The following is a 13,400-nucleotide window of genomic DNA, read 5'->3' as shown; positions in this document are numbered from 1 at the left end:
GGCAGTGTCACTGGCCCTCATATGTGGGATCCGAACCGGGGCCCTCTGGCGTCCCAAGCCAGTTCTTAACCATCGCGCCACTCGGCCGGCCCAACCCAGGGCTTTCTAAAAGGGGAATTTCACAGGCGGGCAGCCTGGCTCTTCACCTGGTGGTGTAGCTGGCGATGTGTTTCTTCCAGATGGATGTCTTTGAAATGGATGCTTCTGCAGCCAAAGCTTAATGTCAGGTATTTACATTATAATAATAATAAAAAAGCTAACTGTCAGACAATATTCTAACTAGTAGTTGAGAAGTTTTATTTCTTTACATCCTCCCCAGTTCTTGATACTATCTGAATCCTTAATTTTGACCAATCTGATGGAGGAAGGGTGCTGTACAATTGTTACTTTAATTGGCGTTTCTCCGGCTACTCTTGTAGAGGTAGCTGTTAGATAAGCATGAAGCCTGAGGGAGGCTCCTAGGTGATTGCTCTGCCTCCACAAGCCTCTCAAGAAGCACAGAGGGATGGATTAGAGTTCATTTACCCATTTCACTTTCTTTTAGTGGGGAGACAGGAAATCCACGTGCTGTTCTCCTGGGGGTTGCTCACCCCCCTGGCCTCTCTTTAACCATTTCGGCTAAAGCCTCCCTCTGTGTGGGTCCATTGTCCAGCTTTTAATTGCCTTGTGACGTTGTCTAACTTTTGCGAACTTTTAAATTCTGGTGTAAAGAACCTATCAATCTTTCCCTTTGTGATTCATGTTTTAGTTTTAAGAACTCTTGCCCTATCCCAAAGTCATAAAAATTATTAGAAAAATACAAGACTCAATTTAAAGTTTGCTTTTTCACTTACAGCTGTTTGATCCGTGGGAAATTTATTTTGGGATACGATTTGAAGTAGAGACATAGTTGTATTTTTGTTTTTTCCCATATGGTGAGCCAATTTCCCCAGAACCACTTCATAAATCACCTGTCCTTCCCTGTGGATGTTGCTTCTATTGGGTTCACTTGTCCGTTCAATAGGTGGCCACTGCTTGACTATCGACCAGAAGACTAGAATGGCCTAGCACAGTGCCCTAAAAATACGAGCATTCAAAAACAGACTGACGGAGTGTGTATACCTCTAAGGCTTGTGTTCTGGGGTATCCTCCAACCCTCAGATTGAACATTCTCCCCTCGCCTCCCCCCGCACCCCGCAGCTTTACCCTGACTACAGGATGGCACCGTCCCTCATCCATTTCTGCTTACCAACGGTCGTACAAGGGAGAGAATGACCAAATTTATTATTCTGCATTGTATGCTTTTAATTTCCATGTGTATCTTGTCTGCCAGGCTCTTAGCCCCCAATCCTAGGGATTAGGTTCTTTTTCATCTTTATACCCCACATCTAGCATTTACTAATGCTCATCTGTCAAAAATTATTCTAGAAATTTTGTCATAAATTTATTCTAAATGTGATTATAAAAGGGCTTCAGGAATAATAGGGCATGAAACAAAATTAAATTATAGTTTGGATTCCTTTTTCTAATAGTTACAGAGACATTTAATTACATATTTGCTTTCATTTAAGTTAGTACAGCTGTAGATCATAAATGTTAAAAAAAGGTAAGTGTATTTAGAACAAATATTACTCAGGATAAAAAAATACACAAATATAATGCTAATCATTTATAATATAAACCGTCTTATTGAGTAAAATTTGATTCCTCTATAGAAATTAGAACACAATACTTAATTGATTTCAGGTATGATGTAGTTACTCAAACACAACCCCCCCCCACACACACACACATACACACACACACATTACCCAATAGGGGGAGTTTTCCATTAAGTAAATTTGGAAAATTTAAACATTTTCCGGTTGAAAACTTTTTAAAGCCATCTCAAATAAGCTTCAGCAAAGTATCTGATATTAGCCTCACTACAAGCACTCAGTGATAAGTGTTAAAATGAAAATACAACAGAGTAATGGGAAACCAACTCACATTATCTTATTTACTGAGTAGTTACTTGCTGTTTCTCCTTAATACACTGCTATAATTCCAATACCTACAAGACTGCCTAGGAACAAATACATATTCACACACAAACAAGTGCTTGTAATACAATGTTATTAAAGATTAAGATATAAACTGGTCCAAATGGGAACTATTTAGTCAAAAGAAATATTCTTGAATGCCTGGATGCTATAATTAAAGCTAAAATGCCACTGCCCTACTGAGGCTAGGTATGAAGTGATACTTTTCAGCTGAAAATGAAATAATAGTTGAAGAAGGTTCAAAGCCCTTTGGAATTTGGGCATGACGAGACCAAAGCACTGAACTTTTAATTACAGATTCAATGAGCAGCTAGACACTGAATGGAGAAGTATGTGTGTGTGAAGACCTTGGTTCCAGCCATGGCTATGTCACTGTAAGATTTTGGCCAAGGAGGCACCATTTCCTCAATTATAAAATGGGTTAAGAATACCTGCCCTGCCCTCTTTATAGAACTATTGTAAGAATCAAGTACAATTAAAATGTATATATCCTTATTCTTTAGTAATCTATTACAAGCAAAATGTCATTACAGGCAACACTGAGAGCCAGAATGTCGCTTCGGCAGACATGGAGATGGGCCACTTCGGTCTCCCTTTTAAGAACTTGCTGATCCCTGAGTTACCTGACAGCTTCCAGCCGCAGTGCCTTCTGAGTGTCCCCTAGCATTTGAATGTCATGTTTTTCCTGGACAGCCCCTGGCAATGACTTAGCATGGTGGTGCCTGAGACCTAGCCATTTCTGCCCAACATGGGGCTCTTCTTCATGGGTAAACTTTACCCTGGGTCTTACCAGTGGGCTGGCCAAGGCTCTCCAGTGCTGCATCTCAGTCTGATGCTTTCCTCCTCATCCTCTCTCCTTCCCCCTTTCCTCCCACAAGTGTCAGACCTACGTCGCAGCCTGAAGGCACTCCCTGCCTACTCCTGTCCCTGCCCCCCTTTATCTTTCTCAGGCATTGCTTCCAATAAATGTGTGCACTTCTAACTCCTGTCTTGGCATCTGAGTTCCAGAAGACCCAGCTACCACGGTTCCTCAAACCCTAAAGATCTAAAGCCACCCCTGTCAATATTTTAAATTTTCCATTTCTTTTCATAGATTTTCATATGTGTAAGTATTGTGGGCATTTTAAGATGGTCAGTTTCTACTTCTAATCCCTCTTAGCAGCATATTGTGCATTTATGAATAAGAGGTAATAAAACCTTTTTGAAAACATAAGCCTCATAAAATGCTAGCCACCACCTATTCATCATAACAGTGCTAGAGGAAACTCAGAAACATTTCTTGAAAACACAGCATGGAATGGCACAGCCCCAGTGAATAAGCGAATCAGAATCTCAGTAATCTCAGTAGCTTTCTAGAGTGAAGCTTAGATTCTCCCTGCACGGGAGCCTGTGATCTCCCTACAGAGCCTGTTTACATGCTGGCCTGAGTTTGCTAAAACCCAGTTGAGCGTGAACAGCCACCAAATTGCCTTCAGCTCTGATCAGTCTGCTCCTTAGTGGCCAGGCTCCAACCTAAACACGCTTGTCTCTTGGTTCCCATGTTACTCTGTGCAGATATACTCTAAATTAGGCTCAGTTGGGTGTCAAGAGTTCCAGCTTTACAAGGAGCACCTTCATCAGATGCTGCTGATAGAACTTAAGAGGCATTACTTCACATTGACCTTGTGAAAGGAGAGAGCCTGTGTACCAGCTCGGCTGGTTGGTAGATGCTAGGAACTCTTCTCAGAGTGCTCATTGTCTGCTATTTTGGACAAGAGATAACACTGGGCATTGTTTGTTTTAGTTTCATGGATGTCTCTTGCCTTCTAATTCTATTTTGGTTTCCTTCTGCATGAAAGCTACAATTACATAAATACTCCATGAATTTCACATGTAGGCTTTGATAACATTAGAAGTCATTATATACTCTTAATTTCAACCAGAACTCTTTAAAAAACAAAAACAAATATAAAACTACCCTGTTATAAGAGTATATATATATATATATATATATATATATATATATATATATATATATATATTAGATAAACCTGTCTTTTCAAGTTATCTCTCTCTCTCTCTTCCTCTGTTCCTCTCTGTAATTTATCTTTTCAACTTGATTGCAACATTTCATAGCATAAGGACTATACCTGGGAAAATGTGCTTGGAACAAGCCAGGCAAAATGGATAAAAATCTGGGCTCTCTTCTTATGCTAAAATCAATAACTCCTTTGAGCCTCTCTTTTTTCATCTGTATTGTGAAACAGGAATACAATTTGATCCTCTTAGCCTAGAGTGGGACTACATGACGTGTGCAAGATAGCACTAAGTTGAGGGCAGTCGTTTTCTTTCGAATGGAAGTTGACAATTTTAATTTTTAAAAACGATACTTTCTCTCCGATTCAGCTCAGTCCCTTATTATACGAGCCTGCTAATTCCATTTGCTTTAAAGCTACTCTAAACAGAGTATCCTGGAGACTGGCCATTTCACACCATAGTAAAAGCATTTCTGATTTCTGTCTTTAAAGTGATATTCACACATGTTCTTTTTTCTATACCACATTCCTCCCCTATAATTGCATTTCCAGGATTCCAAATAAAATAGAGCTAACATTTGCCAACATTTTTAGCGGAAGGAATCATGAAAATACTAGACATTTTCAAGTCCAAACAGTTTGGAAATAAAGAAAGGCCGCACCAGGTCCTATAAAAGAGCATACGAGTAGATTTGGGAATCTCACCATGACTCGTCCTGTGTTAGCTGCAAACATTTAAGCAATAGCTTCTTGTAATGTGTGCTGCTCAGCTATAACATGAGCAGGACTATCTTTACAGTTTTGTCTTTAGAAGATATTTTTTAAAAGCTAGGTTTTATTTTTGGATCTTATAAATATTTCTTTTGGGGCTTGAGCTTTCAAAACCATGATTGATTTTCCAATTTCCATTATAGAATTTTTTTTTTTTACGAAGTCAAAGAAGTCATCCTTTAAATCCACAAAAAATAATCTTTTGAAATAAATGGCAAATGACAGAGGCACTGAATCCACTGAGCTGAAGAGGAAACAAATGCCGAGCTACTAAGGCGAGAACAGTCTGCTGAGAGCAAGTGGCTGAGTCAGGTAGCACTGTTTCTTGTGAACCCCAGTTTTATCTTTCCCGTCAATTAGTATAATAGGAAAATACTTGTAGTGTTCAATGATGTCTTCCACCGAATCAAACTTCTGAAACACAGAAAGGAAAGTTCATGAAAGTTTAGATACCTTCTGCGTCTGTAGGGTAAATTCGTACAGATGTTTAGTTTTACTTAGAAAAGAGGTTAGCTCATTAGAAAGCTTTTCGATTGTAAAGGTGTGTCAGACAGTGAGTTTTCAAAAATTAGACGTGTCAGTCAAGCTCCTGAAGGGTGAGTGATAAGAATGATCAGATAATAAGGGAGAATAAAGGCACTTGGGAGACCAAAGGTGAGGCCGACAGCAGCCCTCTCAGCTTCCCACGTTTACCAGAGTCAGGGCTCCCTCAAGCTTCCTGTTGTAATCACAGGCTCCTAGAGTAAACCGTTCAGATGAGTTAGATGAGTTCATCGCACAGCAGGCAGCCACGGGGAACCTGTGGCGCCTCCCTTACCTCGCCCATAATTGTGACAAACCACAATGTAGAAGATGAAGGCTTCACCTTCACTTAGTAAATTGGTGGAAAAGGCTTGCGGTGAACTCTCCCTCCTGCAAACTTCTTCTGTTCTAATAATTCTATCTAGGGCAATTAAAAAGGCTGATGATGACCACAGGGCTACTGGTAATTCTTAGCTAATTTAGGTTCCTTTCCTGGGCTTCTTGCGCAATAAACAGCAGATCATTACACTTTTATGTTTCTAGAGGTGTACAGATAAAGTTCTGTGGTAATTTGCTGGAGAGTAAGATTATTTCAACTTTAGAGGAATCAGGAAGTGCTTTGTCAAAGATAGAGACTTGAAATGGACTCTACATTCTGGGTGATTTCAACAGACCATGGTAGAGATGACACAGCCTGAAGGAAGGGTCCCCCATTGGGGACAACTGGGGGGAAGGGGTGTGGCGTGATGAATCTCCTGAAGGTGACCAGTCCCGGGATCCACTCATTCCTGTTCTTGCTGGTGTCTGAGTCAACAAACCTCCTTTTATCCCACCTAAGCGCGTTTGAGTTGGGTTTTGTCTTTCCCACTAAGAGATTCCTGATTAAGTCTGTACGTGACTTGCTCCTCTGGGCCTGTTACTGGATCTCTGCAGAGTTTTCAATGAGAGAAGCGATCTGTCTACCCCTAGTAGGTAAACAATAAATATTAGTTACTGCGTGATGCTGAGGGGAGGAGGTTGCCCCGTTGTCCAATGGGGGTAGTAATGGGTCTGCTGCAGTAGTCGTGAGTGAAGGGCCTGTGGAGCCCACATGCCTGCGATCCAAGCTGGTCTCTCCCACCTACGCTGTGTGTCCTTGGGCACATTTCTTACACCCTCTGTTTCTCCATCTCCAGTGATGGTAATATTGAGACCTACCTCTGAGCTCTCACAAAGGCCTCTGAGGGCCCTAGGGAGGGTTAATAACATACACAGCATTTAGAAGACAGCTATGTATACAGTGAGTGCTCAATAAGTGTCAGGCATTATTATAACCTCCTCCTGTCTGAGTTTGCTACGAACACGAGGAAAGAGGAATGAAGCCATTGGAGAAGTTTATAGACTATCACTGAAGACTTTAGGAAGAAAGGAAATTTTTATATTATTTCTGGTTATAAAGTAAAGACAGTTTCCCCTCTCTTCATACGTGACAAAACAAAAAGTGATTGAAGAGGAAAAACTTTTCATGTAGAGCTCTTCTACAAAATTGGCTCACCCACATGGCACAAAGGAAATTTTCTTTCTTGGTATTAATCTTTACAAGGAAAATGCTTTGTATTCTCATTCCTGTTTTCTTTAGGAGGGTCCCGAAATAATGAATTCAATTTTAATTGTTTTTATAATCGGCTTCATGGATGACACTTTATATGAAATTGTCATTTTAACCAGTAGGGAGCAAGCGAGGCAGGAACAATAAATTATACTGTCATTTCTTATTATTGACGTCTGGTGATAGGCCTGCAGCTGATATGCTACCTGAAAGAGACTTTTACAAAGATTATAACCAAACTCTTATTTTTACATTAAATGACTTTTTTCAGGAGGACAGCAAATGTCATCCTAATATTGGATCTTAAAATTTGTCGAAAGCTTTTATGTTTGCCCTCTATACCAGCTGTCAGCAATGTTTCACTACCGAGGGTCAATACATCTGTTTGGATCCACACACAGGAGTGAAAGAAGAACAGAGAGAAAGAGAGAGAATGATAAATGCAGAGAGAGAGAGAGAGGGAGGTGAGAAGCAGGCAAGGAAAGTGAAAACTAAACCCATGGGTTAATGGTCTGTGCCTTCTAGTGTTCAAAGTTTAATTTATCAAGTAAACATCTGTCATAATTATCAGCCACTGATCATAAACATTTGCGGGACAGGGAAGGTTCTGATGGACATTGCTCCCTTCTACGAGCTCTCACAGAAATGTTGACGCGTGACTCCTCAGCTCCGAGGCAGAGTTGACATTGGCAGGGGAGGCTCTGCAGGCCCTGAATGGCAGATGTCTCTCTGGCTGGCAGGGCTGGCATTCTACCTGTTGCTAAGTATTTCCAATACTGCCGCTGCTTGGGTGCATACATACACAGGCGGGCACAGATTCACAGGGACTCCACTTTACTTCGTTCTCTGTCCCCAGAATGGAGCACTGAGTCTAACACAGTATAGGCATCAAATTAATACCTGGCCAAGGACTGAGCAAATGGGTACAGTGGTCCCCTCAAATATGCCATACCCTAGCCCCCAGAATCTGTGAATGATACCTTATATATCAAGAGTGACTATTACTTTACATGGCTCAAGTTGGGATTAAGTCGAGGGCCTTGGGAGGAGGAACTTATCCTAAGCTATCTTTAAAAGCAATTATGTGTACTCCTATAAGACAAGCAGAGGGAGATTCATGCAGAGAAGGGGAGAAGTGTGACCATGGACACAGAGATTAGAGTGACGTGGCAACGAGCCAAGGAAAGCTGGCAGCCACCCGAAGCTGGAAGAGCTTCCAGAAGGGGTACAGCCCTGCCGATGCCTTGACTTCAGATTTCTGGCCTCCAGAACTGTGAGAGAATACATTTCTGTTGTTTTAACAACACAAGCTTGTGTCACCAAGCTTGTGGTACTTTGTAACAGCAGCCATAGGAAACTAATACACTGGATACGCCCTAAATCGGAATTCAGACATGAGTTTCTAGCCACGTGGCTAACAGGAGGACCCGGATACCTAATATGCAGCAAGATGGACTTTTCCAGACTTCTTTCTTCAGAGGTGTATGTGAGCCTTCTGTGCTCATGAGAGGTTTCTGTGTGCTTGTCTTCCGGGGGGACCTTGTCTGGGCTTCTGCGAATCTCCTCGCCCCGTGTGAGCTTTTTCTCGCCTATGTCCGGGACACACAGATCTGATGAGAGGGCTTTCAGGACCCACTTAAGATGAAGAACGATACTTATTGAGCATCTGCCTCTAAGTGTCTTGCCCTCTGTTGACATCATCTCATCTTACACTCAAAATAACTCCCTTGAGATAAGTGTTGCTGCATTGTTTGTGTGGTTAATTGTAAAGTGTGCAAGGCAGCCAAAAAGCCACATAGAATCCAAATTACCCTGAAACCCCGCGTCTCACTACGGGTTCCCTGCAGAATAAGATGCTGTTTCTTTCTTTGAGCGCCAGGTGAAGCAGCTACTAGCAGGCACACATTCAACAGAGTCCCGCTGTATCCAATTCTTTTATCTTTTTTTTCAAGATAAGACAGTCTTCCTCAGCAAGCCAAAGGGCTCACACCTTGACAGGGCTGAGGGAACTGAGAGCAATCTAAACTGTCCCACTCTTAGACCAGGGTGGGGCTCCTTCAGCGGAAAGTCAGGAAGAACTACCTGTAAATGGTAATTTTCCACCCAGTACCTGGCACTGGGTAGTAAGCTCTGCGTAAGTGTGGACTATTATTCTGGGCTGTTTGCAAGTGGGCTGTGGATTGTTTGCATTTGGTCACTTGCATTTGAGACTATATGAGGGAGTCAGTATTTTTGCAGACTACACGGAACCCCAGCTTTGCCCAGTACTAGCTGTGACCATGGGCCAGTCACTTAACATTTCTGTGCCTCAGTTTCACCATCTGTTAAATGGAGATATGGGCAGCATCTACCTCACACTCAGGGTTGCTATGAGGATTAAATCGGTCAAGTTAGTTAATTGTGGTTAATTGCACAGAGTAATGCCCGTTCATAGAAAACGCAGGTAAGCGTTACGTCAACACATGGAAAGGAATCTCTTGCTTGGAGGATGCACGGGAGGAGAAAATTCCTTAATAACATACAAAAGTCTTCTTAGACTCGGCACTGGAATCCTTCCGGGGTTCCTGTTGACAATAATTAGAGCAGCTTACCTGGCAGCTCACCATGGGACGTTGTAGGTGACAGCTGTTTACCTGCCGAGGCAGACAGTGAGCCAGATGACAATCTGACGGGATGTCATTAGGATGTGATCACAGAGTTGCTGTTCTCTTATTTATTAGGAGATCAAAATATGGCTCGTTGGGAAAGAAAGCTGTAACCTCTCCAGGTCTCAGGTGCTTCTCTGATGAAAGGGGTTCAATAATGGGTCCTTTCCAGAATTTTTCGAGGATCACAAGAGAGAGCAAATGAAACAACATCTCCCAGGGGCTCTGCCGGCACATGTTAATGCACATGGCTTCCACTTGTGGAATGGATTCTCTTAAAGAAAAGGAATCTTTCATCCCAAGCATTTAAAAATCACATTAAACTTTTTTTTTAATGAGAAATGTCATGAGTTGAAAGAAGATACCGAAGGATAAAGGGACATTGAGCTGGAAAGTCCATAGGGATCTTAGTTGAGGAAAATTATATCCTAGTTACTACAATGACTCAGTCATAATCATGAAAATATAATAACTCTTTTCTGGTGGACTTGATATGTTCCAGGCGGTGCTGTGTTTCACATTCATTAACTCACGAATCCGCATCTCAAAAGGAAAAATGGGCTACTTCTTTCTTTAGTTTTGACGTAGCACTTTCTTCATCTGGCTGTATTTGGCAGATTTACATATTAATCTATTCATTTGTGCTCTCATTTATGCCCAAAGTTTCCTGGGCTGTAGAAAAGGCTGGTGGCCTGACCCCACGGCAGCCTGGCCGGTGCTGGCCATGTCTCTCCAGCCACCCGTGATTCTCAGAAAAGTGCTCTGGGTCAGACACTGGGTTCAAGCGGAAATCTTTGCAAGGCAGCTGATAGGATTTTCACAAATGTGGCTACCTGAAGCATTTTGGCATCCCTGGCAATAGTCCTTATTTTGATATCTATTGAAGAACAATAGCTATTTGGTGTAAGTTCTGGGTTATTACTGTATTAGTTTGCTCAAGCCTCCATAACAAAGCACCACAGATGGGGGAGGGTGCGAGGGCTTAAACCACAGAAATTCGTCTTCTCACAGTTTCTGGAGGCTTGAAGTCTGACAGCAAGGTGTCATCAGGGTTGGTTACCTCGCAGGCTGCTCTCCTGGGCTCGACCATGGCTGTCTTCTCCCTGTGTCCTCACGTGGTCTTCCCTCTGTTTGTATCTATGTCCTAATCTCTTATAAGGACACCAGTCACATTGGATTAAGACCTGCCCTAATGACCTCATTTGACCTTAATCACCTCTTTGAAAACCGTATTTCCAAATACCTTCACATTCTGAGGTGCTGGACTTCAACATGTGACTTTGGGAGGGCGGGGACACAATGCGATCCATAATACACACCAACAGGTAAAACTGGGGTCTGAAGACACTAAGCGGGAAATCACTGAGTTATAGAAATCTAGACTCGCAAAGAAACATTTTCATTGGAAGAAGCTAAAGCCCGGAGAAGCGAAGTGGCTGGCCTGAGCTCACACGCTTCGTAAATGGTGACCCAGAAACTGAACACTGCTCCTCCCTCCTTCCCTCCATTCCTTCCTTTCTTCAAGAAGAATTGAAAGAGCCTGTCGTTGCCCTTTCACTACCTATATGTCTCTAGCCATTCACGTAATTTCCTGAGCCTCAGTTTCCCTACATCTAAGATAGGAATAACTATTATGTCAAAGAGTTAATGAGATAATGCAGATCCACCAGGCCTAGCATAAACCTCTGCAGTGAAAACGCATCTCCTTTCTTTTTGACCTATCAATACAGTCATGAATGAGTGTTTTAGTTGCTGCATTCTTTCACCTAGTTGCCTATCGGCTGATCTGTATTGATAACGGGCATGTTCTGTGCAGCACTGAATGCTGACTAAGCTCATCTTCAAGTTGGGGACGCAAACCTGCCTATCCCTAATGCTAACGGATATCCTCAGAAGTACCTGCCAGTTGGAGGTCAGCCCTGGGGCTAGGGAGGAATGTGGCATTAACGTGGAGGCTTCCTGGGAGGCAGAACTTACTAGATGTGTTTTGCAGAGTGAGTTTTCTCTAATGGGCAAAGCAGGACTGAGGGTGCATGGGATGACTAGGATTGGCTGCTGGTCGGGCGGTGGCGGGTGGGGTGGAGTGGGAGGGGCGTGGGCTGAGGTGTAAGACTTGGGCGGGATGCTTATGGAAGGGGGCTGGGAGGGTTAATTACATTCTCCTCCTCCAGGGCGGGGCTCTTTTCTCCTCTCCTGCAGTCATGGGGATGTGCAGATGCCTTGGCCAGCATTCCCCAAACTCGCCCTTCATTTGTCTCTAGCATGGAAAAGGGAACGTTATACCCACTTCATCTCCTCGGAGTCCCGTCCCCAGGGCGAACTGCTGGTTCCTCTCCAGGAAGCGGATTTTCACATTGTAGACTTTGTTCCCATAAAACACCACCAAAACGTAGGGTTCAGCCCTGGATTTCGTGGAGCTGTCTCGGACCAAGAAAGTGCCATCCTGAAGAAAAAGGCAAGAGCAATTATTTCCAGAGTCCCACCCTCGCCATGGTGGCAACAGCGAGGCTTGCGTGGGTGAGATTCCCCAACGGCTTTAGTTATTGGCAAACTAGTTCTTTATCAAGTTTAAGTTAGTATTTATTGAGTGTTAGCATGCATAGGTTCTTGTGACTTTTTGAGAAGTGTTCCAGCCAGATCATGGCACCCCCTTCTTCCAAATCTCCTAACATTCCCCACTGTCCTCAGAGACCGCCTGCAGCCCTAGCCTGATGGTCATGGATAAAGGCACCACCGTGTCTTGCAGTTTTATCTTGTGTTACTTCCGCAGTCTCCAGCCCCTGCGTGGATCCTGGCTCAGTCACGCCACCACCTCTCACAGGCCCTGTCCTCCCCTCCCTGCACACGCTTCGCCTCACCGGCCACTGTGCACTTATTTCCTGCTCTGCCTGACGCTTGGGTGTTGTTCTGGAGACAATGGGAACCACCGCAGGCTGTGAGCAGGAGAGGTTTTTGGCATAATACATTGGGTCTCTTTTGGGGAGATGTCAACATAGGACTAGGGTCTCCGAAAGAGACGGGGGTGGGGGGGGGGAGGCTTCGACGTCATTGATGACAAAGTGAGTGGAGATTCTGCACTAGGGAGTTAAAATGCTCAGCCTGGCTTGAGGTGAAGCCAAGCGCAGGGCGAAGAGGTGCAGACGGGAAAGGGATCTAAGGAGGAGCCTCCGAGATTGCAGGCACCCAGCAGCTTCCGTCTTTCAGAGGCCAAGGCGGTGGCAGGGAGGGCTCCCACAAGGTCACCGGTGTGACATGGTCTGAGGGCTGGGAACAGGCAACTGACACGGATCAGAAATAATGAGGCGCAGCCTGGGGATTGGCTCAGGAGGAAGGCATAGAGGCTGGGAGGTGGAGCAGGCCTCCTGAACATAAACACCTCCAAGGCTTAGCTAGCTCTGTGGTTCCCCCGGGTCATTTATATGGTGAAAAGTACTGAAAAATCTGCCGTTGTAATTGTATATATAGATCGTTAGAAATGATCTATAAAAATAGTATTATGTATAATAATTCATATTTATAATTGTTATATATTTATCTCTATAGACTGTATTTAATATCCATATATTATACATAATTATATTATATAGTATCTACAATTAATGTTTATAGATAGTATAGATAGAAATAATAATGCTTATAATACTATGTAATATTTTAAATATATTAAATTTATAACTAACACTGTAAAACGATAGTGCTGATGATGCTGGCAGCTAAAGTTTATTGAGACTTGCCCTCAAGGTATCAAGCACTTTACACACATTATATGATTTGATCTTTACATACAACCTGAGGAGGTGTTGTATCCCCATTTTACAGGTAAGGGAATTAGGGCCTA

At 43.1% G+C, this 13,400-nt stretch overlaps 1 protein-coding gene across 1 annotated transcript in view; it reads right to left on the bottom strand.

Annotated features, from left to right (window-relative positions):
• Positions 1-4,061: 4,061 nt before the first annotated feature.
• CLNK (cytokine dependent hematopoietic cell linker) overlaps positions 4,062-13,400 on the bottom strand; it is a 151,122-nt gene continuing 141,783 nt past the window's right edge. The window contains exons 18-19 of the mRNA XM_019661144.1: positions 11,850-12,005; positions 4,062-5,221 (exon numbers count right to left, since the gene is read on the bottom strand). Of these exons, the coding sequence (XP_019516689.1) occupies positions 5,078-5,221; positions 11,850-12,005 (300 nt within the window). The 3' untranslated portion in view covers positions 4,062-5,077. The remainder of the gene's footprint in view (positions 5,222-11,849; positions 12,006-13,400) is intronic.

This window comes from Hipposideros armiger, unplaced genomic scaffold (assembly GCF_001890085.2).
Source record: "Hipposideros armiger isolate ML-2016 unplaced genomic scaffold, ASM189008v1 scaffold_337, whole genome shotgun sequence".
Classification (NCBI taxonomy): Eukaryota; Metazoa; Chordata; class Mammalia; order Chiroptera; family Hipposideridae; genus Hipposideros; species Hipposideros armiger.
This window is presented reverse-complemented; position numbering and strand designations above follow the sequence as displayed.